The sequence below is a fragment of the Primulina tabacum genome, chromosome 4, assembly GCF_025594145.1.
Source record: "Primulina tabacum isolate GXHZ01 chromosome 4, ASM2559414v2, whole genome shotgun sequence".
In the NCBI taxonomy this organism is placed as follows: Eukaryota; Viridiplantae; Streptophyta; class Magnoliopsida; order Lamiales; family Gesneriaceae; genus Primulina; species Primulina tabacum.
In genome coordinates this window covers 40,754,173-40,781,167 of record NC_134553.1, presented here as the reverse complement: position 1 = coordinate 40,781,167, position 26,995 = coordinate 40,754,173, and the positions used below count along the sequence as shown (strand labels likewise).

Below are 26,995 nucleotides of genomic sequence, written 5' to 3'. Positions count from 1 at the left end.
ACTACCTTAGTGAGAATCAGATTCTCACATAGTAGGCGCACTTTCCACATCACAGATGAACGGTGTGTCAGAACGTATAAACCAGACGTTGATAGACATGGTTCGATCAATGATGAGATTAACTTCACATGTTATATGGATGGAAAAGCCGCCCAAATATTCTTTCTTAAGAAGAACATGGGGATATCCTACTTATGTGAAATAGACAATGCGAGATAAATTGGATTGTAGAGCCAATTTGTCATACTTTGTGGGATATCCAAAAAATTCTATTGGATATTATTTCTATGATTCCAAAGAAACAAAAGTGTTTATTTTAAGGAATTTCACCTTCTTAGAAGGAGTTTCTATTGGAAAAAAAGACGAAATGATATAACACGAAGAGATTCGTGAACGACCAACTTATAAATCATAGAAACCACACCCCAATGGCCAATTGAAGAAACACAATCTCCTAGGTGATCCAAAAGGAAACTTGGGACGGATGGCAAGGAAATGACCTTTAGAGCGAGATTGGTAGCAAAAAGATATACTCAAAGGAAATGTATTGACTATGAGAAAACCTTTTCTCCATTCACAATGTTCAAGTCTATTAGGATATTGCTACTCATAGAATCAAGGTATGCATATTAAATATGGTAGATGAATGTGAAGAAAACATTCTTTAATGATGACATTAAGGAAGAAATTTACATGTCTCAACTTGAATAATTCAAATCAGTATGAAGTGAGCATAAATTATGTAAATTTCAGATATCCATCGATGGACTCAAATAGACGTCAAGGGCTGGAACCTCATATTTGAAAACACTGCCAAAGAGTTTGATTTTGTTAAAAACCCTGAGGAACCATGTGTACACAAAAGGTTAGTGGGAGTTTGATTTTGTTAAAAACCTTGAGGAACCATGATGTGGAGATGTTGATGTCAACTAAAATATGATTAGCTAGTAAATTCTCCAAAAAAGATATGGGTGAAACATTTTATATATCAAGAAATACAAATATGTAGGGATATATGGATATAATACTGAGAAGATTGTTTGTGGAGGAGTCTAAGAAAGGATATTTCCCAATGTGTCATGGTGTGACTTTATCTCAATGTGCCTTAAGACTGAAGATGAGATTGAAACCCTGAGTCGCATCCCATATGTGTCTACACTATGTAGTATAATATATGGTATGATATCTACACGACCTTATATTTCATTTTCATTGAGTGTTGCAAATAGATATTAATAGACAAATCCTGGTCCATTGATTTGGAAAGTTGTGAAGGACATTCTTACATACTTAAGAAGAACTAAGAATTTTTTCTTAGTTTACGGGAGTGGATAATTAAAATTGGAAGGCTATACTGATTCTAGCTTATAATCAGATATGGATGATTCAAAATCAATATCTGGATTTGCATTCAACATCAATGGTGGTGATGTATTTTGGAAGAATCCAAACAAGGCTCCATTGAGGCCGAATACATAGCTGTATCAACTGAATCAAAAGAGACTTTTTGGATGATGCATTTATTTCAATAGTTGGGTGGCATTTTTCAAGAAGATGATCTAGTCCCGCTATACTGCGACAACACCGGTACCTTTGCGCAAGCAAATGAACCGAGGTCTCATCAGAGATACAAACATATACGGAGGAATTTTCACATAATCTGGGAGACTGTGGGTAGAGGAGACATATCAGTAGAGAGAGTAGTCTATGCAGATAACGTTGCTGATCCACTGACGAAGCCCCTACCAGGATCATTGTTTGAAAAGCATCGTGAACCAATGAATTTGAAATCTATGGGTAGTTGGTCACAGGGCAAGTTGGAGATTGTTAGAGTAGGTACCCAGTGAGGAAACTTGTGACTTGAGCTTTATTGACTCTTATGTAAATAAAATATTTATTTTAATAATATTTTACGACTTTATCAAATTATGGCTGATAGTATTGGTTGAAGTAATTAGCAGGGAGTTGAATAAATGTTACATAAAATTTCTTTCTTCAATAATAAATCAGTCTTGTTAGAAACAGAACTTGGTATTCTCAATTGCCAGTGTAAATTGGCTAACAAAATATATGGGGAAAAAGCCAAACTGACATATTAGAATAGTTCAAATAATGGACTAGCTGTGTAAACTAAAAGGTAAATCGAAATTAAAATGTACGCAAGTTTGTTTCTGGATGTTTGGAAAACTCAATCTCCTACGTCACCTCTTCTTTTTTTTTGAAAAGCTCACCCTTTTGTCTTCGACTCATTTGAAGCAAATTTATCCTTAAACTTAATATACTTGTATTTATTTCTGTCTTCCCCATTTTTTCAACACCAAGGGTAGCCACATATTGTTTTAGAATGTGTACGACTGAATTCATCTGACTGACATAGTTTCGAATTCGACAGGGAATTGGTTGTGAAATGAATCAGTCTTTGAGTTTAAGTTGCCATGTACTAGATCCATTTTTTGTGTAATAGTATCATGAGAACTTGAAAGTTGTGAAGTTGAAACATGGTTCTTTCTCATGAAATCTAGTTGAATAAACAACGTGTTGTTTAGATAGACCTGAGAGGTTCTTGAACATTTTATCTTTGAGATTCTCAACATTTGAAAGAATATCATCCGCTGCAAGATTATTCAAGCTCCATTTCTGGTGATTCAGCAATAATATGAGCTTTTGTATTAGGAAAAGGATCAACTAACATCTCGGTTCAGCAACATCAACGTGTTGTACTGAAGTGTTTGCGATTTGCTCAACTGACTCAACAACTCCAGTTCCAATTTCTTGGATTTCAGTTTGTTTTACTACTCCAACTGACTCTTCAAATAATGATGAGTTCGGAGCCAATGATTCCTCACAGTTTCAGACATGAAATATTTTTCAGGAACTACAACTTCAGTAAGTTGAACTTCCATAGGCTGAACTAGAGAAGGAAAAAGTTGAACAAGAGTAACAACTTCTCTCACAAATTCCACTTCTTCAGTGTCTAATTCCAACTGTTCTTCAGTTCTCAACAAGCCAATTACTTCCATAGATGGACTAGAAGCAGTTTTAGCAAAAAATCAATCAATGTGACCAAAAATCTCCTTATCCATAGTCTTTTCTTGAATTTGAACACATTCTTCCGTTGGTTCCTAGGTTTTCATCACAAATGAATTATTTTTTGAAACTTCTTTTTGATGACCTTCTAGAATTCTTTTAGTTACTGTCTTCAAAATTTCATCAATAGTAGTCTGCACATCCGAACTGGATGATGTTCCAGCTTGGCTTGTTTCTGATTGATCTTAATGAATCATTTTATTTGGAGTTGGATCTGATTATTCCTTTTTTGTTGTTCCTATTGATTCAGTTCAGTTTTGTTAGAGTCGAGATGAATAGAGTCCTTGTAGATATATTTCTCTTGTTGTCAATTGGAATGACTTGTTGGTTCATCCCCCAGAACATGACTTTCATTTGCAGTGAGCACAAATATACATTCAACTGAGTGAATGTATCTCGATCATCGTGGGCAGTTGAATAGGTCGAATCATAATTTCTCTTCAATTCTTTACAAATCAAGGTCAATTTCTTAATTTTCATTACATTAAAGAAATATTCCCTCCTCTCCAACGCATGAACCATCGATATTGCTTTCAAAGCCTTCATCACCATTTTCTCAAGAGCAATGAACTTCTTAAAAGTCTCATTCCTCTTCAGTTTTCGAGAAGTAACGATTGTTATAAAATGAGACCATTCATCATAGTATTCAGTTTTGTACTCATTCACCTCTTCCATTAATAGGTCTATCTGAGTTTGGACTGTAGATAGTGGTTTGGAATCATCAATGTCAACCATATTTCCTTTCATTTCCCTTTTGTCCCTTTAGAAGAGAATCTTAAGTCCTGTCCAGATCACTTGTACTCAATTCAATCCATGATAATCACGCCTTTAGGCCTTGCTGCCTGTAGAATGCTAGGTGGAACAATTGTTCGCAGAGGAGAAGCTATCCCAACCAAGGTCAAATTTTCTACACATTTAGTAGAAACTTTCTAGTCAGTTTCCTTAGCAGTAGCTGCCTTGATATCATTTTTGTTAAATTTCGGATCAATTTTCTCCGCCTCAACCTTATTTTATTTCTTCTTCTTCTCACTTGCCTTATCAAAGGGCAAAGGTGCTAGTTTTCTTGGAGTAGAAATTGCTTTAGTCTTTGTTGTCCTGGCCTTCTTAACTTGTGGAAAAGTTACTTTATCATGAACACTTTCATAGGTGATTAACTTACTCTTGGCTTTTGGCCTGGGGGCTAAATCGAATTTGCTCATCTCAGCCTTAGATTTCTTATCTTGAGCCATTTATTCTCCAATCTTCTTCTTTACCTTTAACAGACTAGCAAGTGAAGTAGTCAGGCCTTGGCCCTTTGGCCTCAAAGCCGAAATGCTCTATGTATTGAGCATCCTAAGCTTGTGGAGAGTTTTTATTGCATTTAAAAGAATTCCAAAAACCTCGACGCAGTGAACTTCAATTTCATTTCGTCCAAATCAGCAGTACAGATACCATAAAAGTTAGTGATGCCTTCTGAATTTAACTGAAACAAGGCTGCAAAAAATCCCTTGTCAATTAGCAGGGAGTGATCATTGATATTCATAAAACTTTTCTCATAGAGCAACTTTACCACAAAGATATCCAAGGAAGCATTAGAAAGAAATTCTTTGAGTTCGGATGACTCTAAAAATCGAAAAAACTCGTGAGATTTCTTCTTCTTCCTTAGTATAAATTGAATTGAAATCTAAAGAAATGGAATTTAATATTAAGCTAGTGAAGAAGATGTCATTTCGAAAGAAAATCCTAACATATTTTAAAAGATTTCTATATGAGAATCAAGAAGCGAAAAGCACAAAGAAATGCAGATAACACTTTGAACAGGGAACAATATAGGAGTTAAACTGAGGAACTTATGTACGATGACTTTTTGAACTTCCTTTAACAATATACGTGCCATTGGAACTAAATTTTTTTTTTTGAAATATTTATATACTGATTTTAGGAAAACTGATTATTCAAGCGTAAGGAATTAAACTAAGTTAACAATCATTCTACTAAATGATAATATCAGTTTGTCCAAAAGTACAAAAGTTCAGTTTAGTGAACTAAACTGACTTCCAGTTGAGTTCACAGTAAACTTACTTCTGTATTATCAGTTGACCTTCTTAAAACTCAATATTCCTTGTAACTTAAGCATTGAGATAAATCAATAAACCCTAAAATATTTCTTAGGTAATAAAACTTGGTCATCGGTAGTGGCTTGGTGAAAATAGCCGCTGCTTGTTGATCAGTTGAGATATATTCTAGCCTTATATATTTCTTCAATGTATGATCTCTAATGAAGTGATGTATGACAATAATGTGTTTGGTCCTAGAGTGTAGAATTGGATTGTAGTTGATCGTTATGATACTTGTATTATCACAAAATATTGATTACTCTTGTGCAATGATCTCATAATCTCTCAACTGTTGTTGAATCCAGAGCAGTGGGGCACAGTAGCTTCCATCAGCTAAGTACTCTGCTTCAGTTGTGGATGTTTCTACAGAAGTTTTCTTTTTTCTAAACTGAAAAATCAGTCTGTCTCCTAGAACTGATATGATCCACTGGTACGTTTTCTATCAAGCTTGCACCCAGAATAATCTGCATCTTAATAACCAACTAAATGGAAATAATAGTCTTTATGATACCATAGTCCAACATTTTTTTCTCCCTTAAGATATTTAAGAATTCTTTTGACAGCTAAATAAGGAGATTGATAAGGTTCAGACTGAAACCGAGCACACATATAGAGGACAAATATAATATCAGGTTGATTGATAGTTAGGTACAATAAAGAACCCATTAAACCTCGATACACGCCTACTTCAACTGATATCCCACATATTTCTATTCCATATTTCTTGATTAGTTCATTTGTGTACTTAGTTTGACTGATGTGAATATCATTATCCAATTGTTTCACTTGCAGACAAAGAAAGAATGTTAGTTCACCCATCATGCTCATTTCAATTTGTCCTGCATCAGCTTAGAAAACATTTCACATAGTTCGAGGTTATTTGAATCAAAAATAATGTCATCGACATAAATTTTCACTAATAAAGTATGATCTCTTTTAGTAAACTTAAATAGAGTCTTATCAGCAGTGCCTATAATAAAATCATGTTCAATAAAATACCTAGATAGTGTATCATACCAAGCTCTTGAGCTTGTTTCAGACAATATAAAGATTTGTTCATTATATAAACATGATCAGAAAATAAATTGTTGATACACCTGATGGTTTTTCAACATAAACTTCTACTTATAGTTGTACATTCAAGAATGCTCTCTTTCCATCCATTTGATAAACTTTGAAATTATAGTAAGAGAAAAATGCAGGGAATGTCCTCATAGCTTCCAGTCTAGCTATTGGAGCAAAGGTTTCATCACATTCAATTCCTTCTTCGTGCCTAAATCCTTGAGAAATTATTCTTTATTTTTTCCTTACCACTGTGCAATCTTCATTGAGTTTGTTCATATACACTCATCTTGTACATATAACTGATTGATGAGAAGATTTTGGAACCAAGTTCCAAATAGAATTTCTAGTAAAGTGAGTTAGCTCTTCTTGAATAGCATCGATCCAACTATTTTCAGTTAAAGCTTCATCAATATTTTTAGGTTCAATGTTATAAATGAAAGATAGTGTAAAAATAAATTGAGCATTTGTCCTCTAGTTTTCACTGGAGCAGATGTGTTACCTACTACTAAGCCAGGTTGGTGATTCTTTGTTTCATCTATAATTGGGTTCATAAATGTTGTTATGCGGAACTGAATCAGTTTGTTTGCACTCGGTTTTGTTGGCATCAATTAGGTTTACTTCATTTTTGTTCTCATCAATTTTATTTTCAATTTTTCTTTGTGTATCCGCAAACTTGAACACCGTCTTGTTCAACTATTTATCAAATAGCTCAGGCTATGGAGATTGAAGTGTCCTTTTGTTATTATGGACCTCATCTTCACTCTCATCTTTGAGATTGATATCTTCAAATCGATTGTTGAAATCAGCTGGATCAGTTGACTATTACGTATACACTGTTCATCAAAAACAATTTTCATTGATTCTTCAACATTTAAAGTTCTTTTGTTAAATACTCGATAAGCTTCGTAATTGAAGAATAAGAAAGAAATATACCCTCATTTAACTTAGCGTCAAAATCAGTCAGATGATTTTTACATTTTTTGTGGATGAAACATTTGCAACAAAGATTTTTAAATAAGATGCCACATGTTGCTTGCCATGTCAGATCTTATATGGTGTCTTGTCATGTTTCTTGTTAATCATTGATATGTTTTGAATATAACATGAAGTTTTCACTGCCTCTCGCCAAAACTTTTGAGAAATATCAGAATCAGCAAGCATTGTTCTAGTAGCCTATTTAAGATTTCTATTCCTGCTCTCAACAAGTCCATTTTGTTGAGGTGTTCTAGTTGCAAAGAACTCATGCCTGATTCCATGACTTTCGAAAAATGTAGAAAAATTTGGTTGTAAAGTTTAATTCTTATATCATATCTGATTTTGTCAATCTCTTTTGATTTTTCATTTAAAAGGTTTTTGAAAATCTTGATCAGTTGAGCAGTAGTTTCATTTTTTGATTTTAAAAAGAATACCAATGTAAACCTTGAAAAGTCATCAACAATAACTAGAGTTACACCATTTGTTCTTAAACGATGACCTAACTTGCTTTTAGACTGAGAAGTTGAACAAAATTTATCCATGGAAAATTCTATTTTGGTCAAAACAATGACCAAATCATTCTTACTCGGATTTGCAATGGCTCTGAAATTAAATGGTTTAACCTCTTGTGCCAAAAATGGTTTTTTGGTAAGTTAGAAGCAATAAAGCACATTTGTTCACTAGGTTGTATAGTCCAACCGATTTTGTATGCATTTCCACATCTGTTACCTGTCATAATAACGCATCCAGAAACATCTTTGACAATATAAATATGTTTGTGGAACTCAATTGAATAGCCATTATCACACGGTTGACTTATGCTAATCAAACTGTATTTAATATTTTCAACAATTAGTACATCTTCATTAATAATGTAACAATGGATAAGCTTACTTTTACCCACAATTTTATCTTTAGAAGCATCTCCAAAAGTAATCTTAGGTCCAGTAAACTGAGTTAGTTTAGATAACAATTTAGCTTTACCAGTCATGTGCCTTGAACATCCACTATCCAAGTACCAGACTGACTTCTTAATTAGTTCAGTTTCTATGTTCTGTTCACAAATGAGGAATAACTATTGGTACTCATACCTACTTGGGTCCACACGAGATTAGCTCTTTTGGAACACAAACTTGGATCAGTTTAACAGATCGACCATTTTTTTTGTTCCAAAGAAGTTGTGCATATGCATTTTTGTGATATGTTTTATGTACCTTAGATACAAAATGTCGTTTGGCCCTTACAACTTCATTTATTTGCTTGTATTTTTTCTAAACAGATTTGCTATTAAGGTATCAGTTAGGCTCACCTTTCATCGAGTTATGCTTAGCTAGACTGGGTTGGTTAGGCTTCCAGTTTGGCTTAGCATTGGAACTCTCATTAACGTAATCAACACCAACTTTTCTACCTTTACACAAAACGTCATTAGGATTTGCAACTTGAGGAATTGGTTCATTATGTTCATATACCAAACTAGATCTCACAAAGTGAATGTACTTCCCTTTTCACATGTTTAGCTTCGGTTGAGTAATAGAGTTATAAATGCTTTCATTGTTGTTAATACAAGTTTTGTCTCCAAATTATTTTTGCGACTCTTGAATTTCAGTTAAGGAAACTGAAGACTTGTTCCAAGATGAAACTTGTTCAATTAGCTTCGTATTCTCAGATTTTAACTTCTTATTTTTATCTAGGGCCCTGTCATTCTCAGTTTTAAGCTTGACAATCTATGCTTTTAGACTCAACATCTCACTAGATTGTTCCAAGTCAGGTTCAGTTTCGTTGTCTAGGAGATCATTTTTCTTAGCTTTAACTTCCTCAAATGAGAGAGAAAGTTTTTGGTACTCATTTACCATCTCATGAAATGCAGTGACAAGATCATCTTTTGCGAAATCAGTTGAGCTAAAATCGAATACTTGTTCACTAGTAGATTCTAGCTTAGCATCATTTTCCATCAAGCACTTCACTTTCTCATTATCACTCGAACTACTTGAGCTTTCTGACTCAGATGATTCACTGTCAGAGTCATCCCACTTTGATTTGTTTTCCTTTGCCACCAACAACCTATGCTTTTTGTTAAAGACTTTTTTTCATCTTTGGATCCACTTCTGTCTGAAGACTTATTGTCCTTCTCAACCGATCTCTTGTAATTCTTTTTTGGTTTGGTATAATCAGCTATAAAATATCCAATTTTGCCACATTTGAAACAAGCGTTGGAATCACAAGTTGATTCCCTCTTCAGATAAGATTTTTTGGTGAGAGCCTTTAAAATTTCCATGATTCTTCCTTAGAAACTTGCCAAAATTCTTCACAAACAGTGACATGACATCAATACTCAACTTCTTGGTTGCCTTCTCATTCAAAATTGATGGTTCTAGATTCACTACAGTTAAGTCCTTTGTCAATTGAGAGGTAGATTGATCATCCTCTCTAGTTTGCAACTCAAATTCATAAGCTTTTAGATATGTGAATAGATCATGTAGTTCCAGCTTCTTTAAATCTTTTGATTCTCATATAGCCATTGTATTCAAATCTCACTCTTTGGGCAATCCACGCATTACTTTCAAAATTACTTCTCGGTTATTGTACACTTTTCCAATTGCACTCAGTTCAATGATAATATTGTTTATTCGTTCATCAAATTCAAACATTGATTCTCCTTATTTTATCTTGATGCTATCAAACTTTGTGTAGCAACAGAAAGTTTGTTTTCTTTTGTTTTTTCATTACCCCCGCACAACTAAATCAGTTTTTCTCAAATTTCTTTTGTTGTCTTGCACATCTTGATCTTGCAGAAAATATTCTTGTCAAAATTTCTATACATCATGTTTTTAGCCACATTATCGATTTTAGCTTTCTTCTTATTATTGTTTGTCCATTCATCCTAGATTCATCCCTAGGATTATCAATTTTTTGAAGTTCCCAGTTAGTTCTAGCAATAATATTTTTTTTGCTTTCAGAATTGTCAGTGATCCATCAGTAATGATGTACCACATCATCATCCTGTGAAACTAAATGAACCTGCATCCTTATCTTTCAATCATCAAATGCTTCTGTGAGAACATTGAGATCTTGTTGATTGAAGCCATTTCAGAAAATGTTCAGAAACGAGAATAAGCCGTCTCTGATACCACTTGATAGGGTCGATTGAAATGTTTAGAAGGGGGTTGACTAAAAACTTCCTAAAATTTCTTTTTTCAATAATAATTATATCTAGTTAGAAATTTAACTTGGTATTCTCGATTATCAGTCTCAGTTTGCTAACAAAAATATATGCGGAAAGAAGCTATACTGACATATTAGAATAGAACAGTTCAATTAATGGCCTGACTATATAAATCGAATGGTAAACCTAAAATAAAATGTATGAAACTTTTGTTTCTGAATGTTCGGAGAACTTAAACTCATATGTCACACCCATTTTTCCTTTTTGGAAGGCTCACACTAGAAAGCTTTGATCTTTACGGGCAATTTACAAAACCAAATTCAATTTGGACATAACACTGTCAATCTGAAACCCCTCGTCTACTCAACTGAACGAAGAAAAGGTATACAAACTGTTCTCGAATGCAATTAATTACAAAAAATCTTCCTAGCACTTGATGACCCTTAATGATCATATGCAACTATGTAAAGTGTGCTTGAGTGTATGACTAGTTTTATTCGTAAGCTTGAAAGCTTGAATCAAATGTTTGTCTATGTAATCTTTTGTTCTGTAGGTTTTTCCCTTTTTTGTTCAATTGATCTGCAACTCTATTTATATAATTCAAGCTATAATGGTCACAAACTTCAAAAAAGATCTACTCCAAATAATGATAGTTGTTAATGTGTTTTGTCCATTTCATCATTCTCTTACAACCGTACAAAATTTTAGTGTGGTCTGATTAAACTCCGTCAGCAAAGTAAGGAAAAACATATTCGATAATCAGTTAAACAATCTAGTGTAAACTAATGTTCTTGAGAAATAATAAAGATCTCTAAACTAGTAAATTTTCAAAACGTGGTTTGATATAATTCAGTATTGGTCCGAGTCAGTTTTGCTTTTACCAGTCTAGATTAGTTAAACTTGTTTTAGCTCATGGAAATAGTTAGTTTCGTTTGGTTCAGATGACTCAGATAGTCTAATTCAGTTTAACTTACATCAGTTTTCCCTTAAATCATTTGTTAACACTAAAATTTAAATGTTCCAACAATGACATTTAATTTATCTGTATACTCATGCAAGTTTCATAAATAAAAGTTCTTGAATATTCTTGTAAGACCCGAGATTTTATCATTTTAATCCGAGATTATTTAATTTATGATTTTGGAATGTTGAGGATTGAAATTGAATTAAAAAAAATTGTGAGGACCAAATTGCAAATAGTGAAGTTTCAGGGGCTAAAGTGCAATTAATTGGATTGAATGGGACACTTGGCTTTCTTATGCAACTTGATATGTCAAATATCATTTCCTTCTTCAGACTCCAGCAAGAACCGAATGAATTCCATAGCTATTCTCTCAAATTTCCTCAAAGCCTAGAAATTTATTGTGCAAGATCCGTTTATCAGAATTTGAATCCGAACACAGTTCTGTGCTCCTCTCATCGACAGCTACAACTGGACGTAAGTTTTATTAGGTTCTGTTATCATTTGAAATTATGATGTTGGAAGAATTATTATTTGATCATTATTATGTGTTCTGGAAATATTAGACATCGTAGAATCGAAGTCAGATCAAATAACAGATTGATTATGAAATTGTTATAATTTTCTGATTATATTGATTAGAAATTGGACAGATTTGGATTATTGATTGATTATGGATTGTATCATATATTAGTTTTGATTTGTAATTGATATCTGTTGATATTGTATTGACGGGAATATCGGGATTGTGCCGTTATGCCGTTGATTTTGAATTAGATTCAGATTGATCGGAGTTAGTATTGAATTGGGAATGGAATGTTGATATTGCTATTCTCGATATGTCATTTCAGATTGACAGAGACAGTCTTGAATTCAGAACTTCCCATTTCTTCAGACCGAGACTACGAACGAAAGGTATAAGTCAATGTGGTTCTGGGAGAACGACTCGAGTAGGATATACTTGAGTTTCCCTAAATCACATACTTATTGTTATTATTTACAATGATTTGAATTGATATGCTTGTTCTATTGATTTATAGAAGCATGTATTAGATGAGTATTAGACGAGTAATCTTGTGACATAAGTGCCGATGGTGATGGAATCGTCACTGGCACATTGCACCTTGTCACAAGATAGTAAATTGGCGATAGTGCCACAGTCTGTGATGGATAGGTCAAGACACCGGATGTTTGGTTATATCGATTGAATAGAATTGGAGTTTCTTCTATTACTGAATTCGATATAGGAATGCCAACATCTGGAAACTGGGATCCCTAGACTAGGATTGAGTCTAGTATGAGACGTGGAGTCACGAGTCTGATTGACAGTTTTATATTGATTATGTTTTCAGATTTGATACATATTACTGATAGTTGTTACATGCTTTTACATTGGTTATATGATTGCATGTTTTATTGATTTAAACTGGGATTTTATTCTCACCGGAGTTATCCGGCTATTGTCGTGTTTGTATGTGTGCATGGCAACAGGTGGGACATGATCGGGGTCGAGGAGATAAAGAGAGATCGGGATTAGAGTGGAGACTTCGGACCTTGATTAGAGATAGGGTTTGGACACTTGATATTTAGTTGTTAAACCTTAGTTTGAATGATTGTATATAGTACAAGACTTGTACTTTAATACTGACATGTATATTAGAATGTATTCCATTACGTTCCGCATATAATACTGTATTTTAAAAAGAAAAAAATTGAGACCATGTTTATTATAATTGATTAAATTGTCCCAAATGATGATTAAGAGAATGATTAGCGTCCGGGTCCCCACAATTCTATAGGTATTGTGAGGTTTGCCTCTCAAATTAAGATCATGAAACTCGTTAAGAAGCGTGCCATATATTTTAAATAGGTTCCTAGTTGATTCAGCCCCCTAAAATAAGGATAAAATTCCCTTGAGCTTGAGAGTAACATCAGTGATGTAAATGCCATGCATTTGTAAGGACATAGAGAAGTAAATTTATTAAGATGCCTGATCATTTGATGATGCACTAAACAATCCTCCATCGGAGTGTCCAATTGGTTATCTCTTATCGAGTGAAATAGTTTGTGGTTATGGTTGTAGATCATTAATCTTTTTACCCGAGATAACTTAGAGGTTTTACGTACTAGCATGTACTTTGACTATTTTACCGACTCCATTGAAGATCATCAGATGACGAGATTAGGTGTAGTTTTGAAATACGTAAGAGCCAATATAGAGTAGTCAGGCATTCACAGTCCGCCAACGGGTAAATATAACTTATGTGATTTGACGAGTTAATAGTGCAATAATCTTTAGCAAGAGTAACAAATATATATTTTGGAAAGGTGTTTCTTCAGTTGCACATATCATGTCACTGTTATTACTCAATAATATATCACATCGTTATCGAATTAATTTGCAACTGGATATATGCAACTCGATACACCATTGGTCATAGATTCGATCTGGATATATGAGTTGAAGGGACCGTACTGTATGCTAACCATAACTTAATGTTCTTGCAGGCACTATCGATGACATATACGCGATCATATGCCAATGCTACTAAACGCTCTTATGATGATCTTATGGGTGCAATCAGATTTCAGCTCTAACGTTCTTGATCAAGGGGATGATGAAAATAATGAGGCTAATTAGTGCAAGCCCGAATAAGAATAAATGTTATTTTTAATAACATGAAGTTATGAACACACGGCTAACTGTATCCCTGAACCATTGGGGTTACACAAGTATTGGATTCTGTTTTCCTGTTTAGATAGTCAAGTTCAAGTAATTGAATTCGACAACTGTAGTTTTATGGAGATCAAACAGATTGCTTATAAAATATTTTATAAGTTGATTGCATATCATGGAAGATGTGAAAGTTAGCTTAATAGCTAATTTAGTGGGAGAGTGGAATTGCTTGTTTTAAGGAAGAGTTCACAAAATTGCAACTGGAAAAAATAGATCAATGAAATTTCTTCTTTTTCATTAAGAGATCAATATTTTTATCCTCGATACATCGGCGTTTTGTGATAATCGATCGATGTTTTAACGAGTTAACAATTATTTATTTAGTAAATTTAGAATCTACTAATTAAATAATAATTTTAGTAGTAATGACTACTAAGTGCAAAATTCTCATGAAACATTATAGAAGAATCTAGAATAAATTAATTAAGTGAGTAATTAATAAAAATTATTTAATTTAAATATATAAATATATATGTATATGGATATATGAATATAATATATTATATTATCACAAGTTGATAATGATTTAATTAAGCATTGTATTTTCAAAAGTAGAAAATACATACTTGAGATATTTTAAATAATGAAATTAGGGTATCTTGATTCAAGTAGGATCTTAATTAGATCAGGAGTTAAAACATATAAATATTTCATTAAGGGTTATATGAGGTAACATAACTTTTTTGCAAGCTAATTTTGTCCACAAAATTTCTCTCTCTTTCTCACTAAGCAAATTTAGGCCAAACCTATTTTTGGAACAGAAAATTATCGGCCCCTTCCTTCCACACCGCCACCGTCCAAATGTCACCACACCGCCACCAGATTTCTGAAATTTGTACGATACAATCTCAACACAAATTTCGTTAAGATCTCTAGTGCGATCTTTACGAGAGATCCAGTATGTGATCGTGGACTTGTTCAGCTGATCGAAGAAAGGAGGAGATCCGTCAGTAGGGATTTACAAGAAAAGCTATTTCAAACTAAAACCTGTTATAGTTGGTGCTGACGTTATATAGGCAACGGTAAATTAAACTAAACACTCTATTAATGTTTATTAAATCATATGACGCCAAATAAACGTTGTGAACATCAAAACTAAAATTTTAAATTTCAGTTGTCCATTAAGTAAAGAAAAACATACTCTAACACTTGAACACTCGTATAAGTTGAACTTTAAACTCATATAAACTATTCATTATAATTTTGAGTTTCCAATCCGATCAGATGTCTCCCTAAACGACCTGAATCAAGGCACAATGACTTCACGTTTTAATCGTGGCTAGTAGAATGCCTGTCAGATCAATTATTAATCTAGATATACGATCAGATCAACAACTAACAATCTTGACCTTTACATACTCGGCAACACTCATGTTCATCATATATGTTAAAAAAAAATTTGTGGGGTTGTTGGCTTTAATTTTTATGGGTTTTAGTGTGTGTTTGAGAGAGATTTTGTTTATTTAAAAGTGATATATTGAAAGTAGGTGAGAATAAAAAGTAGAGAGTATTTGGAAAAAAAAATACTAAATTAGATACAAGCTAAAGTTTGAATACTTGAAGAAAAATTGATTTGAAGCTTAATTTTTTTTGTAAAATTACAACAATATTTTTCAACTACATAATATTTTTCTTTTATAATTATCTAAATTTGGTATTCACACCATGTCATCAATATATTTATAAAATTATTATTAAGTTTTGAATATTTCTATCAAAATTAATTTATCTTTTTATTAGGATCAAGCACTTACCACAAGACCAAAAAATATAGTTGTTAACCAATGAGTAACTTTAATTTTGTATACTTGTGGCAGCGCAGAGTGCATCTACTCAGATGCTAATGGGTTGGGTTGTTAAGCCCATGAACCCAGGGAGGTAGATGTCTATCTGATGTGTTGTCTCATATCCTTTAGAGATCAATTATATCATTTTTCTACTGTCGGCTCTATCTCAGCCGAGATAGTATTACCAGTTAAGCTATAGTGCCACTCTTTTATGGCCAGTCGAGCCAACCAGATTAAGCGGTGCAACGTCGGTATCTTAACGCGTAAGAACTTCTCAAGAGGTCACTCATCTCGGTACTACTCTCACTAATGTATGCTTAACCTAAGATTCCTCCAAAAAAGTATATAAATATGCTTCTTTCGAGACTTGATTGAACCCATGACCTCGCTCTGATACCAATTGTTAGGATCAAATGCTTACCACAAGAACAGAAGATGCGCAGCTGTTAGCCAAGGTGTTACTTTATTTCCTTATATTTGTGGCAGTGCAGAGTGCATCTACTTGTGTGCTAATAGGTCTGGTTGTTAGGCCCATGAGTCCGGTGAGGTGCGTATCTATATGCTGGTGTTGTCTCATGTTTATTTGAGATTAGCATTACTCTTTCTCTACCATCGGCCTTGTCCACATCAAAGACAATATTATCCGTCAAAATCTTACATCACTCTTTTACGGGCCCACCTAAACAACTATATTAAGCGGTGCAACGTCAACAACTTGATGCATGAGAAATTTCCTGGAGGGCACTCCTCTCGTGACTTCTCTCATTCATGCACGCTTAACCTAACACTTTTTAAAAGATGAATGCTTTAAGATTTAATGAAAAAACAAATGAAAAAATTTGTATAGATGTCCAAAATATGTAAAAAAAAATGAAAATGTAAATTATAAAAAATATTTTTAAAATATAAAATTCTTATAATAAATTGTGATTTTGAATTTTATGATTTTCATTTGAAATTTTTAAAAACTCATATATAAAAAAATTAATATTTTAAAAAAAATCTAAAAATATTTATAAAAATTGATAATAATTGTAAAATATGATAAATTTTTTAAAGATTAAATGTCAAATTGTAACAATAAATTATTAACAAAAAAATAGAAAAAGAAAAAAAATCTTAATTTTCTTTCTAGCTTATTGGATAAAAGTTATAAAACTTTTAACAAAAGTCGATTTTCACGAATACCGCAAAATACTTCCAGTCAACCAGAAAGCAAGAAATGCTTACCAGAAGCTCTCATAAATAAAATACCGTCTTGGTTCCTCTCAAATTAAAGAAACTCCCCTTTGGCACTAAAGGTTGCTCATCTGACCTCTACGACCCTACCCAGCTGTCTACAAACAAAATAATATCTCCTATTTTTTTTTTGGTTTTCAAGACGTTTCAAAAAATAATTTCGTATATGATATATAAATAAATCTTGCATATTTCAACTGTATGTTAATGGACCGATCTTGAGTCTTGGCCTCCATTTTTTTATAATGCCACACTTTACTTAGCCCATTGAAGACCACTCTTTTCACACCCAAAACCAACCAGAAAAAAAGTTTGATTTATTTAAAATCAGAGGGGCTGGGAGCTCCCTCGTAATGTGTCGATCGGGCTCAACTCGCTCGGGGTAGCTTAAACAAAAATCAATAAATAAAGTTATATATACATTGAAAAAAGAAAAAAGCTTTCCTTCATTTAAAAATATTATAAATGAAAAAACTCTCCGCAATATCAATTTTCAAAACATTTTTATATGTTGAGCCCGCCGATCAATTAAACTTAAAACCAAGTGATGATATGTAACTAAACTCGGAAACATACTTGGAAACTTCAACTGTTCTTTTATGGAAGATGAATCAATTCGTAGATCTAAGACGTGTTCAAAATGAACAAAATTCTACTCATATATGTCAACTTTTTATTTAAATATAAACAAAACAAATCGATTTCTAAATCATCCTTCTAGAAGATCATTTTTACAATCTTTATAGTTATTTTGTTCTCTATGTCTATTCGAGAGGATCCTACGGAAGAAAAAAGGGATAATTTATTATTTTTCTTGTTTGATTGGCTAAAAATGGTATAGGTAAAATAAAAATAATTAGTTCAAATAAAAATGTGGGATCAATTTCTGTGATTATGCCATATTTTAAATGTTAATGATGTGTTTTAAGCTGGCCTAGCTAATTATTATCATTTTCGAGAAATCGGAATCAAGTTTTAATCCTAGCTATCAATATGATCATACGAGACAACTCAACCCTACGTATATGTCCAAAGATTTCTATGCCATTTTGACCATAGATGATTCATCTGCATGTAGAAAACATAATAGAAAACTTACTCCGAGAAACCAATCTTGCGCAAGAACGGCATAAAAAGTCCAAATCCCTCCATTCAAGAAAATGAAAAACGAGAGAAAAAAGGGCATGTATTCCACACTTTTCGTCATCACCACCCTCTTCTGCAAAATGTAATATAATATATTAATTTCTTCCTCAATTAATCATCAGTGTGTTATATACATATATTTATAAATGAAAATTTGTATTTTTTGTCTGTTACTTTTGTCTTTGTGCAGTTTTGATCATTTTTATTGTCAAATTTTAGTTTTAATCCGCATATATTATTTTTTGTAATTTTAGTCATTTTTTTCAACGTAACGTTGATGTAGCACCAATGCAAAGCTGATGTGACACTGACATATATATTGTCACATCAACAATCACAATAAAAATTGACTACAATTCAAAAAAATCAGAAAATGCGGGGTGGAACCTAAATTTTAGCCTCGTCTAAATGCTTAATCTTTAAGGAATATGACTAATTTAATTTTAACTGTATCGAACAGAAAATTGAAACATGATTACAATTCATAACAAACAGTACTTGTCCCTTGAAAATCAAATTTCTTCTTTTTCACGCTAAACTTGAATAATCGTAATTCAATAAAATTGAGTAGTTATTTGGCTCTCATTATCACACATTACCATGTTTTATATATCTTATGTTATTTCTTGAAATAAACTCAGAGATTCTAAAATATGCTACGATATAATGATTAATTGTTTTTGGAAACTCTTTCTTTTTCTAAAAAATAATTTTTAAATACTTCATATGATATCAAAAATATCATGCATACGTGACCTCAAAAAAAGAATATCACACACACATTCTTAAACTACATGGTGTTTGTTCACAAGAAATAATATTTTAGGGGAAGTATATATGCTCATCTTTTATATATATATATATATATATATATATAAAGTTTTGATATGCTGCACACCTACCGTGCACACCTATGTGAGCACCGATGAGGTGTCACTCACCCATTGGATGTGATGAAATATAGAAAAATTGCGCATCCAATAGGTGAGTGATACCTCATCGGTGCTCACATAGGTGTGCACGGTAGGTGTGCAGCATATCAAAACTGATATATATATATATATATATATAAAATACAAGATCGAATGTTTCTCGGTTTATGAAAAGTGATAGTTAATGGTAACGGTGCAACTCAAATATTTTAAATAGTATAACATCTCAAGCGTGCGTCATATTTCGATTGCTCTACCTAACAGAAACAATTATTGTACTAAACAATCTCGCTCCCCAATATTTGCATTTCTTGCAATCATACAAAATCAATCTTGTTATCAATTATAGGACCAAGCACTTGCAGATTTATAAAAATTATAGCTGGTAATAACGGTACAATTCAAATATTTTAAACGGTAAAGCTCAAACACTATATTTTGATTACTCTACTCACTAGAGAAGTTATTGCAGCCAACAAATAATCATATCTTATGTATTTTCAATATAGGTGACAATATTTTTTTTTAAAAGCTGACAGTAAATCCATTTGTCATAATGGATTTATGAAGGTGTTGATAAAAAAAATATGGCTAATTAGGATAAGGTCGAATAAGAATTAATGTTGTTCTGAATCACATGGATATGCGAATTCATGGATAGTTGTATTCTTGAACCACTGAGGTCACACAAGTATCGGATTTTGTGTTTCCGTTGAGATAGTCAAAGTTCAAGGAATTAAATTTGACAACTGTAGTTTGATGAAAATCAATCAGAATGTGTATAAAAGAATTTATAAGTTGATTCCATATGATGAAAGAAATGGAAAAAAAAGTGTGTAACTTCTTATTTTTGTGAAGGAGTTCACAAAATCGACAGCTTTCAAAAATAGAAATTTTGATTTTCGAAATTTTTAATTTTCATTATTTGAATAAGACTTATATCCTTGATACATCAGCGATATCAGATCGTCACTACAAGAAAATTGTCATTCAACAACGCACATACGACAACGGTTTTAACACTAAAACCGTTGTCGTATGCTTTTTAACAACGGTTTTAGTGTAAATCGTTGTCGTATGTGCGTTTTTTTAAGCAAAAGACAACGATTTTTAGAAAAATATTGTCGATTAGCATGTTTTTTGGACAAACAACAATTGTTCTTTTAAATTAAAAAACCGTCGCTAAATGTAACGACGGTTTCAGAAAAACCGCCGCTAATTAAAAAATTGCGACGGTTTTGCTTAAAATCGTTGCTACATTTAGCGACGGTTTTAAATCCGTTGCTAAATATAGTGAAGGTTTTAGGCAAAACCGTCGCAATTTTTAAATTAACGACGGTTTTACTGAAACCGTCGCTAAAATTTGTGACAGTTTTGAACAACCCTCGCTAAACATAGTGACGGTTGTAAGCAAAACCGTCGCAATTTTTAAATTAGCGACGGTTTAATAATCAACCGTCGCTATTGCTTTACTGTCACAAATTGTCTATAAATATCGCGTTTTCGGTCCATTTTCTTCCATACCACTTCACAATACTTAAAATTTTTCTCTCTTAGACGTATTTAGTTTCGATTTAGGGTATTTTTTTTGTTTCAATTTCTGGCAAATTTTTAAGTGTTAGAGATTATGAATATTGTTAGCATAGTCAGATTGTAAGTTTTTTTTAGATTTATTAAAAGTAAATTTTTTTTATTTTACTGAAAATTTAGCGACGGACATCATGGAAAACTGTCGCTAAAATTAGCGACGAACTTTATGGAAAACCTTCGCGAATTGTAGCGACGATATGTTAAACTGTCGCTAATTAGCGATGGTTTGTTATGATGTCCGTCACTAAGTTTAGCGATGGTGATCAAACGGTGATCAATTAGCGGCGGTAAAATCCGTCGCAAATAATAGCAACGACCTTAGATAAAATCCGTTGTTTAATGTACTTTCAAAAACACCATACATTGTCGTTAGCCGTTTTGTTGTAGTGTGTTTATCGGGATTATAATGAGTTCATAATTATTCATTTAGTAAATTGTACTTTACTAATTAAATAAAATTATTTCTAGTAGTGACTACTAATATGTACAAAATTCTCTTAAAATATTCTAGAGGGACTAGAATTAATCAAAGAAATTAAATAATTGTTATTTAATTTTAATTAATATGTCTATGTATATATTAAATGTGGATGTGTAAGTCTATATATATATATATACTATTTGGAGATGTAAAGATGTGTATGTAAAAAATATATATCATGTATTATCAGAAATAACGGAAATTTGTTGAACCAAGTCTATACAAATGCAGTGGATAAAACACAATATATATAATATATCACTAGGAAAGTCACCCAAGTATTCTTTCTTAAAAATATGGGGATGTCATGCAAGCGTGAAGCAGACAGTGAGAGACAAATTGGATAGTAGAGTCAATATGTGCTATTTTGTAGGATACACAAAGAATTATGTTGGATATTACTTCTATGAACCCAATGACACACATGTGTTTGTTTCAATGAATCTCACCTTTTTAGAGAAGGAGTTTCTATTAGATAGAAAACTCGGGATGATAGAACTCGAATATATTCGGGAACCACCCACTGATGAAATACAAGAATCCATACTCCAACAGCTAGTTGAAGAAACACAAGCTCATAAGAGATTTGAAAGGGTCTTAAGCCCGTCATTTTTGGATGTGATCCAAGAAATTTCAAATAAGAATTGTCTGATGTCAGTTCTTCTAAATGGCTTAAAGCCATGCAGTCCGAAATTGACTCCATGTATTCGAACCAAGTATGGTTCTTAGTAGATTCACCTTACGGAATTCTTCCCATATGATGCAAATAGATTTGTAGAAGGAAACTTGAGGCGGATGGGAAGGTAGTGATCTTCAAAACGAGATTGGTAGCATAATGATAGACTCAAAGGTAGGTGTTGACAATGAGGAAACCTTTTCTCTAGTCCTGATGTTTAAAAATAAGTTTACAGTGCTGTACAAGAGTTTGGTTTTCATTCCTTTAGGTTACTGCTAGCTACAACAGCATGGTATGACTATGAAATATGACATATGGATGTGAAGAAAGTCTTCCTTAATGGTGACCTTGAGGAATAGATTTACATGTGTCAACCCGAAATATTCACATAGTAGGAAGTGAGCATAAAGTATGCAAACTTCAGATATCCATCTATGGACTCAAGCAGGCATCTAGGAGCTAGAACCTCATAGCACTATCAAAGAGTTTAATTTTGCCAAGAACCATGAGGAACCTTGTGCATACAAAAAGGTTATTGTGATTTCATTGACATTTCTAGTACTTTATGTTGATGACATGCTACTTATTGGGAATGATGTTCGGATTTTACAAACAACCAAGGTATGGTTAGCTAGTAAATTCTCCATGAAAGATATGGGTGAAGCATCCTATGTATTGGGATTGTAAATCTATAGGGATAGATCAAAGAGGATACTATGTCTCACCCAGTCCACATATATCGATATCATACTGAGGTGATTCTCTATTAAATAGTCAAATCTAAGATATCTCCCAATGGATCATGATGTGATTTTATCAAAGTCGATGTACCCTAAGATTGATGAAAAGATAGAAACCATGAGCCGCATTCCATATGCATCTACAATAGGTAGTATAATGTACGATATAATATCTATTCGATCTGATATTGCATTTTCACTGAGTGTTGCAATCAAATATCAATCGAATCCTGGTCCATTGGATTGGAAAGCTGTGAATGACATTCTTAAGTACTTGAAAAAAACTAAGAATTTGTTCGTGGTTTAAATGAGTGGTGAATTAAAAGTGGAAGACATACTGATTCTAGCTTCCAATCAGATGTGGATGATTCTAAATCAACCTCCGGATATGTATTCAAGCTTAACGGTGATGTTGTCTCTTGGAAGAGTTCCAAGAAAGACACCACATCGGATTCAACCATTGAGGCCAAATACATAGCTGAATCGTCTATAGCAAAGGAAGGGGTTTGGACGAGGAATTTCGTTCAAGTGTTGAGTATCATTCCTCAAATAGTTGAGATAGTCCCAGTCTACTGCGACAACACCGGTGTCATTCCGCAAGCAATAGAACTTATGTCTCATCAGCGATCCAAACATATACTGAGGATGTAGTGCCCAAAACTAGTACATGTAAACCTCATGCATGATTGAATTAATTAATTTATTTAGTGAATAATTTATGCAATGAATGCTATGTGTTAAATTATTTTTAAAATAAATATTTATTTTGTTATGCAATTTTATTTTATTTAAGATGTTTTCAAGAGTTTTAGTTTTTCAGACGAATATTCGATACCGAACCGGGAAAGGAGAACGGAGACGATTAAGATTTTACAATTTTAAAGTTATATTTTTATTTTAAGTCAAGAAAATAGTATTTTAAAGGATTTATAAATTTTAACATTTTTAGGACTACATATAATTTATTGAAATAGATAAAAGTATGTTAAGCATTTTATTTAGCAAAAATTCGAAAATAAGGAATTTAAACACATCCACTCAAAATAAAATATTTTAATAATTAATTTTATGAATTAATTAATCTAATTACATGATATTTAATTAAATACAGAAACAAAAACAGCAATTGGACCAGAGAACACGATTGCATTATCAGGTCGTAATTGAACAGATCGAACAAGCTCGAATTGGATAGAATTTTAAAATTGTATGCCTCTTAATTAAAAATTGGAAGGCTTAATTATTAATATAAATTGTAAGGGCTTGACATAGGGTGACAACCGCACACATATGGTGACGACCGCGGGTTTGGCATCGGGTTTGTGGTTAAGCTAGACCAGGGAATCGAGAACATCAGCTTGCGGGCATATGGAGAGACGCGACTAGGATGCACGATTTTGTGTGGATTCAATGGGTTCTGGTGCGTTATGGGCTAGAGCGGAGGCTTAAGTGATTGCTAAGGGTAGAGTCTAGGGCTTGGTTCGGGTTTTGTTTCGAGTTGGAATCAATAGGAAGTAGTACGGAATGCATGGGTGCCATAGCATCACTTTTGGGACAGCTTGTGTCGATATGGTTTGTTATGCATGGTACGAGGTTCGGGAATAGTTCGGGGATGTTCTAGGGCCTAGGGCAGTATGTTAAGGTTGATTCCCGAGTCGATTGGTATGTCCTAAGTGGTTCTATTTAATTCGAGAGTCGTATGTCTCAAAATGCACCTTATGCGCTGTTTTGGGTATAAATTATAGTATATAGGGGCAGCATATCCAAGGACAATCCCATGAGGTTCACGATGTTCATATGTAATTATGATGTGAAAAATAATTATTTTTGAGATATGAGATTTGTATTATGGCCAAATTATGTTATGGGTTTGGAAGCCAGAGAACGTGTCCGGGGACATCTACAACCATCCAGTCCAAGAGATGTGGTGATCTCTGCTGGCCCAGTACTGTGGTTTAGTTTGATCAAACGAATTATAATATGGGCCACTTGCATTGAATAAAAGTTTACGCAAAATGATTTAAGATTACGATGACGAGCACGGAAATATGATTTTACGTAAGTTTTTATACAAGAAAGTCGTGTTATACATATTTATGCTTATATTATGCTATGTACGAGCTATTTTGAGATTTAATGGACTTTTATTACGTATTATTTGTTATTTACTATTTAGGCATGCTGAATTATTAGACTCATTAGACTTGGTCTATGCAGATGATTTAGTTGAGGATGCTGGAGGTGATGACCAGTGATCAGGCTCAGGCTAATGGCAGTACAAACCTGAGAACCTTGTAGCTTACGAGATTTTATTATGCACAATTTTAAAATATTTACTCTAATTTTATTGCACTGGTTTTAGTGATAAGTAAGTTGAGATTTTTATTAGACTTTTTCAAGTAATGATGGATGTTTTTAAATTAAGGATTTTATTGTTTTGGTATTTAGATAATGGAGTTCTAATAATAAATTTTATTTTAGTACGATTGGTGACCATTATTTATTTTACGAGTTATATTTATAATAAATTAGTTAATAAGAAATTTTAATATTTTTCCTCAAATATTAAAGTATTATTATTTTAAGGCACGGTTCGTCACAGGGGAAGTTCCATATAATCCGGTAGATGTGGAAAAAAGAGACTATTAATAGAGAAAGTCGTCTCTGCAAGTAACATTTCAGATCCACTGACGAAGACCCTGCTAAGATCATTGTTTGAGAAACATTATTAAGCAATGTGTCTAATATCTATGGGTAGTTGGCTATAGGGCAAGTGAGAGATTGTTAGAGTATTTGCCCAGCGAGCCAACTTGTGGCTTGATATTTATTGACTCTAATGTGAAAACGATCTATAATTTAATAATATTTTACGATTTTATCCAATTATAATATTTACTTTATCTATTTACCCATGCAAACTGTATAGATACAATCTTTGAATATATAAAAGGTAGCGGCATGAGGTGTGCCTCTCAACATAAAATGATGTAACTCATTAGGAAGTGCACCATATATTCTAAACATATTCCTAGTCGAATCAGTCACCGCCTAAAATAATGATAAATTTCAATTTTGAGACTAGAATCTGTGATGTAAACGTCATGTTTCATTGGTAAGGATATTGAGATTTCCATCCATACATATGAGTGATCACAGACTGTCCAAGTGGTTATAACTTGCTAAGTGGAATAATTCGCGGTTATGATTGTATATAATTAGTCCTTTGATCTGAGACAACGTAGAGGCTTTACCTACTAGCATTCATTTTGATTCATATACCAACTACCTTGAGAGTCATCAGATGACGAATTTGGGTGTAGTTTTGAAATAAGTACGAGCAAATGCATTGTATTCGGGGATTCACCATTTGCCTACAAGTGAAGATATCCTTATGATTTGATGAGTTAATGGTGAGAGGTCTTTGGACATAGTAAAACATGTGCATTTTAGAAAGGTGTTTCCTAAGTTTAACAAACCAAGGGTGGAATCTCGATATATCAATGGTTACATATTCGATCGGGATATATGAATAGAAGAAACCATACTATAAGCTAATCATAACTTAAAGTTTTTGCAGGCATTATCAGTGATACCTAGGGGATAATTGAGAAGTTCTACTAGACGCTCTTACCATGATCCGATGGGTGCAATACAAATGAGTTCTAACATTCTTGATCAAGACATTGATGAAAAGAATAGGGCTAATTAGGATAAGCTTGAATAAGAATAAATGTTATTATGAATCACATGTAGATGTGAGCCCACGGATAGATATATCCCTGAACTATTGAGGATTATATAATTATCGGGTTATGTGTTTCCATTGAGAAAGTCAAAGTTCAAGAAGTTGAATTTGACAACTGTTGTTTGATTAAGATCAAACATATTGCTTATAAAAGATTTTATAAGTTGATTCCATAGGATCTAATAAATGAAAATTAGCTTAACTGGTAATTGACAAAGGAGAGTGAAAATGCCTGTTTTGGTGAAAGAGTTCACAAAATTGGAAAATGGAAATTTTTATATTCGAAATTTTTGATTTTCATTATATTAACAAGACTTGTATCCTTGATATATCTGCGATGTCAGATCGTCGATCGTAGTTATAATGAGTTTACGATTATTTATTTAGTGAATTTTGAATTTACTAATTAAATAATAATATTAGTAGTAGTGAATACTAATTTATAAAAATTATAATAAAATATTCTATAGGGGTCTAGAATTAATCATAGAAATTAAATATAGATATTTAATTTTAATTAATATAACTATGCATATATTAAATGTGTATGTATATATATTTATACAATTTATATG

At 32.8% G+C, this 26,995-nt stretch overlaps 1 protein-coding gene across 1 annotated transcript in view; it reads right to left on the bottom strand.

Moving 5' to 3' along the window:
• The window catches only part of LOC142541640 (bidirectional sugar transporter SWEET17-like), a 43,281-nt gene that overhangs the window by 13,924 nt on the left and 2,362 nt on the right, over positions 1–26,995 (bottom strand). Inside the window, exon 5 of the mRNA XM_075648127.1 lies at positions 18,210–18,329. Coding sequence (XP_075504242.1) covers positions 18,210–18,329 — 120 coding nt within the window. The remainder of the gene's footprint in view (positions 1–18,209; positions 18,330–26,995) is intronic.